The sequence below is a fragment of the Bidens hawaiensis genome, unplaced genomic scaffold, assembly GCF_021521415.1.
Source record: "Bidens hawaiensis isolate Kalapana, Puna unplaced genomic scaffold, B.hawaiensis_p1.1 tig00038568_1, whole genome shotgun sequence".
Taxonomy (NCBI): Eukaryota; Viridiplantae; Streptophyta; class Magnoliopsida; order Asterales; family Asteraceae; genus Bidens; species Bidens hawaiensis.
The window spans coordinates 52,948-60,440 of NW_027505560.1; the positions used below are offsets into that span (position 1 = coordinate 52,948).

The 7,493-nt window shown below is 39.7% G+C and overlaps 1 protein-coding gene across 1 annotated transcript; it reads right to left on the reverse strand.

Annotated features, from left to right (window-relative positions):
* Positions 1 to 2,135: 2,135 nt before the first annotated feature.
* LOC143613939 (uncharacterized) lies at positions 2,136 to 6,555 on the reverse strand. The gene is made up of 4 exons (XM_077087516.1): positions 6,442 to 6,555; positions 4,921 to 5,458; positions 4,716 to 4,778; positions 2,136 to 2,656 (listed from the first exon to the last, which is right to left on the reverse strand). Exons 1-4 carry the CDS (start codon positions 6,553 to 6,555, stop codon positions 2,136 to 2,138), a joined length of 1,236 nt encoding a protein of 411 aa, XP_076943631.1.
* Positions 6,556 to 7,493: the final 938 nt, after the last annotated feature.

The window sequence follows — 7,493 nt, forward strand, 5'->3', positions numbered from 1 at the left end:
ATATGCACCCCGAGTCTCGAATTATTCCACTTACATGAGATAACTAACTCAAAACATGTCACCTTTAGCTAGAAATTTAACTGAATTCGTACCCAACAACTAATCCATAATCATACAAAAGAACCTGACCATGATAAAGGACCTCAATCTCAACCTATCACATTTTTTTTTATTTTTAAAATTTCTTTATTTTTATTTTTTTTTATTTTTTTTTTTTCAAATTTGTATCCCTCATCATTCCCACATTTGAGGTACATTGTCCTCAATGTAGGTTCTTTTATTTAACACACCACTGACAAACACAACCCTTAAATTCCAACTTGTCATTACTCCACCCAACCTCCCAAAACCCAAACATAAACATAAAAGTAAGATACAAAAATGTACAGGGAAACACCTGAGTCGTTGCCGACGCAGCTCAATAGTAACGTGGTTGCGGTGGTCCAAAGATGGACGTCATCACGTCCGTGAATTCGCCAAAACCAAACGCCCCCTGATCCTCTCCACCAGCTTGACCTTCTCCTTGAGCTTGTCCTGAACCTTGAGTTTGATGCAGGTTCACCTATTATGAATGATGCAATGGCGGCATAGGATAATTCACCGTACTGTCGTATGGTGGCAACGTGGTGTAGTCAACGATCGGTGGGTCAGCCACCACAGGTTGAACAGAATGCCATGCTTCATGCATTCGTCTTTGACGGTCAACCTCGTACCGATGGTTGATTTCTCTTTGTTCAGCATAAGCGTGGGTCCGGTTTCACACTTCTTGGCGATCATACATTTGCTTTTAGGCCCGTTCCATGCTCGCGTCCATGAAAGTTTGGTGATCAAATAATGTCTGGGTTGTCTCGGCCCAATTATAGAAGTTTGCTGGCCTGTTGTTGATTATTACATCCCGCATGCTACCATGGTGCACCCAATTCGAGTCAAATGTTTGCCTCAAATAGTCAATTGGTATGGAACTTCCCCATCCTTGTGCACTTGAACTACCACCTACCCTTTCACTTTCCATCGCAACCCGCTCACCCGGCTCATCATCATAATCATCTTCTCCACTCTCTTCCTCATCATCATCACTCTCAACTTCATCTTCTTCTCCCGGTTGCAAAGGTCTAGCATCAACCTTCAATGCCCTCCATCTATGTCCCTCACTTTTCAACATATGGTACCTGTCACTTGCTCGGTATTCCCAACCAACCCCCAACTTTGTCACATCGAACGGCTTATGTTTCTTCCCATCTCTAACATCATTATCTCTAATCACACCAAACCGCATCAACAACGCGGTAATCAACCTACAATCTGGGATAATCTTTATACTCACATTATTCCGGCTTATCCAAATATTGTTAAGTACTATATACCGGAACGAAACAATTGGTCCTCCATGCATCAAAGAGTAAGGATCGGGACATTGGGATACCGAACTTCTTGCATATCCCCTCTTCTTGGCATGACATTATGTAAACAAATGATGAGCAACATTTTTGGCTCAATCTTTAATTTATTCCTCAATAATTTCCCATCATAAGTGCCGGGTAAAAACAATGCTTCCAACATCATTCTCCAAGTTGGATGCTTGTCTGGTTGATAATACAAGTCATTCAAATCTGGATACACGGAGCTGCTTTGAGGCTTACTGTCAAATCGTGCAATTTGCCTCAATGTTTCAAATGACATAGTGACCTCAATGTTGTTAACAGTTCCTATGAGCTTCATCCCAGAGGGTTTATTAAACGAAGGACATCTCAAAGTTGCCATACTTTCCTCAATTTCATCAATGAAAACATACTTCTCATTTCGATCATAACACTTGAGGGCTGCTTCCCAACCCAATGCCTTGAATCGATCAAAAACATCAAAAGGACCAAACTCACGTTCTAGGACCACATTATCACAAATAAATACGTCGTACTTCTTTCTTAAAGTATTCATTTTCTCGTGAAACAACTCTGGTTGCCATCTCAAATCATGATCTGTTAGTGGTCCATGAGTCCAATCTGGTTTAACTTATATTGCTTGACTTGGGATAGAAATTGTTGCCTCCTCTTCTTGGCCAAATGTTTCAGCATCTCACCCGTGGCCCGATAATTAACAAAATGAGCATACCACGGTGTAGTGGAAACGGCTAACAACTATTCATCCAGAAAAATTTCATTGATTTCATTTGAATCATCTACCCCTTCCAAAGGAATTCTCGATAAGTGGTCCGCCACCACATTCTCACACCCATTCTTATCTCGCATCTCCAAATCGAACTCTTGTAACAATAGGACCCAACGAATCAAACGGGGTTTTGCATCTTTCTTCTCCATGAGGTAACGAACCGCACTATGATCCGAATAAACCACCACCTTACTTCCCCATATGTATGATCGAAACTTATCTAAGGCATACACCACCGCAAGTAATTCTTTTTCGGTAGTGGTGTAATTCAGTTGTGCCTCGGATAACGTTTTGTTTGCATAGTAAATCACTACCGGCTTCTTATCAATTATTTGACCCAAAATTTCTCCAATCGTGGTGTCACTAGCATCACACATAATCTCAAACGGCTTCGCCCAATCCAGCGGTTGCAAAATCGGTGCTTGCACTAGCTTTTCTTTCAAAACATCAAATGCTTGCAAATAATCGTTAGTAAAATCAAATGCAACATCTTTTAGCAACAAATTGCACAAAGGTTTAGTAATCACACTAAAACCTTTAATAAACCGCCGGTAAAACCCGGCATGCCCCAAAAACGACCTTACCCCTTTAACATTTTTCGGTGGTGGTAATGAAGAAATAACATTAATTTTTGCTTTATCCACCTCCATTCCCCGACTCGAAACTACATGACCCAACACTATACCCTCTTGTGCCATGAAATGACTTTTTGTCAAACCCCGAGTAGCACAATGCGGAAGCATAAAACGAGAATGTAACAGACACCTCTGGTATCAACACATTGTTTATAAAGAAACATTACAAACTAATTTACAATATATTACATTTCCTTGTTTTGTCATCGTGTTACAGTCTAGGTGATACAAACCAAACTAGTTCATTAACTATACGATCTTACTACTAACTCCCTTGCTTCTATTCACATGGCATCAACCACACACCTTGGGCAAGTAACAGATCACCAAATCATTCCGATTTAGGTACACCTGAAAAGCAGTTTAAAACGGGTCAACTACTAGAGTTGGTGAGTTTCACGAGTTTCAGGAAAACAGTTATGAACATTCACAAGTTAACACTTGCAATCATGATATAAGTATGTATGTATGTAAATGATGTAATTATGCTAAGCTACAGTGAAGCCTTGACTATTTGTGTTGCGTGCATCCATTTCCCACGCCCAATCAACCACTGTGGCCCCCTTTCCGCCCACAAATATGCCCCAAGTAGCTATGTCTAACACTACATAGCGTATTGTATAATTATGGTCATGTGCAAACGGGGTAAAGTCTCAGCAACACATGCCGGCTCCGTTTGGGTTTGTCAAACCAATAGTACTATTCACAAGCCACCGGCTCGAAGTTAATCACTATGTTAGTGGGGACTTTCGTGTGTTAGCACTTAGATAATTCACATCAATACATGTTTCATGTATGTATATGTAATCAAACATGCTTTTCAACCCAAAAGTTCGTAAAACAGTTTAGAAGTGGGGTCATGAAACTCACTATTTAGTAGATAATCAGTAGCACGTCGGTTCGAGGTTTATATAAATTGCAATCATGGTTTCCTATAATCAATATTATAATAATATTAATATTTTAATATTATTATAATCTCAATATTAAACTGGGCTGTATAACTAATCTGGGTATAGCTGAAACGCCCAGAAAGTGGCAATAGGCTTAGGTTGTGATGGAAGGTTTGGTTTATAATATCTTAAAAGTGTTATATAGTAATAAAAAAAGTTAGGGGTTGTTTTCCCCTTTTACGGCCGTAAGAGGAATTGGGCCTCCTCTTGGGCCCATTTGGCCCATTTCTCTAGATTTATGTGTCCGTGCATCATGCCGAGTCCAAGTTTATTCCGGGTTCGGTTTTTGACGCGAAAAAATATATCGGTAGAACAAACAGTGTGAAAACGATTGTTTTTCCACCATTTTTGTATAAATTTATAAAAACATACTATTCAATTGTAAAAATCGAAAATATTTTCACGGATTTCTTAAAACATTTCAAATAAGTGTTTGGTAAGTCTTTTTCGGCTTAACGGATGATACAATGCTTGGTTTGAAGCTATTTTTCGCTTTTAACTCTATAGCGGGTAGTTAAACGAGCATGTTTTCGTTTAACTTGTTTGCTATCGAACTAAGGCCATATTACTAATATTTTAGCTTATATTAAACGTATAACACTTATAGATGGCCCCCCGGAATATCTGGGTCTTAACCCGACCCGTTCGGTTAATCGTTCGTTTGTTACGCATAAAGCGTTTATTCGCTTAATCGGTAAATACGTACTGAGGTGTACCTTGTTTTGGCTCAAATGTCACACTTTTCTCCCAACTTAAAACCAAATTAGTCTCGACACAACGTTTTAAAACTTTTTCCAATTCATTAAGACATCTTTCAAAATTTGACCCAAAAATGGAAAAGTCATCCATAAATACCTCAAGTGAATCCCCAACCATGTCCGAAAAAACACTCATCATACATCGTTGGAACGTGGCCAGGGCATTACACATTCCAAATGGCATCCGCCTAAAGGCAACGTACCATATGGACATGTAAACGTGGTTTTGTGTTGGTCATCTGGATGAATAGCAATTTGATTATATCCTGAGTACCCATCCAAAAAACAATAAAATTTTTCAATAATTTTTGACCCAAAAATGGTCTTTTGAAGTAGCCGCTTTTAACTTCCTATAATCAATGCACACTCGCCACCCGGTGACCGGTCGGGTGGCGATTTGTTCTCCACTTTCATCTTTAATTACCTGGATGCCGGCTTTCTTTGGAACTACCTGTGTTGGACTTACCCCACTGTCTGAAATGGGATAGATAATTCCCGCATCCAACCATTTGATGACTTCCTTTTTCACCACCTCTCTCAAATTAGGATTCAACCTCCTTTGAGTTTCCCGAGCAGGCTTTGCATCATCTGTGGTGATGATTTTGTGCATGACTATAGATGAACTAATACCCTTCAAATCGGCTATAGTCCACCCAATCGCTGCCTTGTGAGCCTTTAATACATCCAACAACCCTTCTTCTTGAGCCTCGTTCAAGTTAGAGGCTATGATAACCGGCAACGTCTCACCTTCTCCTAAAAATGCATACTTGAGAAGACTTGGCAATTCTTTCAATTCTACCTTAGAAGGACAAATCAATGAGGGTTTTGTGTTCGAATTGATTTCTGTTGGTAGACTTTCAATCTGATGAGTCCACGGTGGTCTTTCTTCTTGCAATGCCATTGCGTCTTGTTTCCTTTCCTCCAACTCCAATGCACAAATGTGAACCTGTTCAGAATCATCTCAAACACAAACATCCAACATACCTTCCTTATACTCGTGTGGTACACACCCATCTATAACATCTACCATAAAACATTCTTCACTAGACAAAGAATTAGAAATATTAGTAAACACATTTAAACGCATTTTCCTATTTCCAAAGGCTATGTCAACTATACCAAACCGGCAATCAATGATGGCATGAGCAGTATTTAAAAATGGCCGACCCAATATAACATTTTGCTGTTGTGTTGGGTCAGCCGACGAGTAATCCAAAACCAAAAAGTCAACAGGATAATAAAATTCCTCTACTTTAACAATAACATCCCGCACAATCCCCCGAGGAAGTTTGTGAGACAAATTAGCCAATAAAACTGTGGTCTCCACTCGTTTAAGTGGACCAGGTATTGATCATACAAACCCCCAGGTAAAATACTCACACCCGCTCCAAGATCCAATAACGCCCGTGACATTTGAAAGTCACCTACTTGATTGTTAATCAAGGGCGCTCCCTGATCTTAAAGCTTAGGTGGAAGGTCACCCTTAAAAATTGCACTCACTCGTTCAGTTAAATCAACTCGTTTAGGAACTTTTTGTTGTCTTTTATGAATACACAATTCTTTTAAAAATTTTGCATATGCGGGTACCTGTTTTATTGCCTCAAGTAAAGGAAGATTAACTTTAACCTGTTTAAATACCTCCCACATCTCCTCCTTTTGAGGACCCCGTTTTAAAATCAAGTTTTTCTTACCTGGATCGTTTAAAGCCGAAGGAAAGGGAATTGGAACCTCTCCCACTTCCTTGCTTTTATCATTTAAAAGTTCATTTTGACCCGAATCTTTGTTTGAAAACGTGGATGGTTTAGGGGGTTGAATGGGTGAAGATTAGTCATCTTCACTTTCTACCCCCGTCACATCCTCTACCACACCTTCAACTTATTTCGGTGTAGTATTGATTTTAAACTCCTTAACACTTCTTAAAACGCTTACCTGATTAATCGGCACATTGCGAGAAGTAGTATGAGTAGGGTTCACCTTGGTGTCACTAGGGAGTTGACCTTTGTTCTTCTTCAAGTTAGATACCTCGGTTGCAAGTTGGTCCATTTGAGTTGTTAATGATTGGATGGCCTTGTCACGAATTTCATCCTTTTGTATACGAGCTTCATCCAACTAATTCCTCTTTTGCATCTCTTGCTGCATCATCTTTAACATATCCATCACTTCATTCCCACTTGATGAACTTTGGCCCGAAGACCCACCTTGATTACCACCCGTTCCTTGAAATTGACTTTGATTTCCTTGGTTGAAGTATTGTTGGCGAGGAATAAAGGTGGTTTGAGAAGTCCCTTGGAAATTCGGATTGAGTTGAGTTGCTTGATTTCCATAACGGAAATTTGGATGATTTCTCAACCCGGGGTGGTAAGTGTTTAAGTTCATGTTGAAATTCCGATTATCACGCCCTTGACCTTGAAGTGCATTTACCTCTTCAACTTGTGGTTGCCCTATCATACATACATCAGCCCCATGACCCAACTCATTACAATTGGTACAAACATCAATTCTTTGATTAGTAGTTTGTACCCCCATATCTTCCACGGCATGAACTTGCGGTCTTCCAATTGCCGGTCTTGCTCTTCTTGCAGTTTGAGCCTTTCTCTTCGATATGACCGACATTTGTTCCAAGAATGCCCAATCATCTTGTTCATAATTAGTACCGAAAGTACCATTTGTGATTGACATCAAATCCCGTTCATTTTCCGCATTCAACCCTTCATGAAAAGCATTCAACAACTCCCAAAGACCTATACCATGATGAGGAAAATTATTGATCATCATGTTAAACCTCTCGAATGCATCATGAAACATTTCACCCGATTGTTGTTGGAAAGACCTCAAACTTTGTCTCGCATCATTAGTCTTTTGGGCCGCATAAAACACTTCCAAAAACCTTTGTTGCATTTCGGCCCAAGTATAAATCGATGCGGATGGCAATGTGTAAACCCATCTCTTTGCCTTATCCTCCAACGAAAATTGAAATAAAA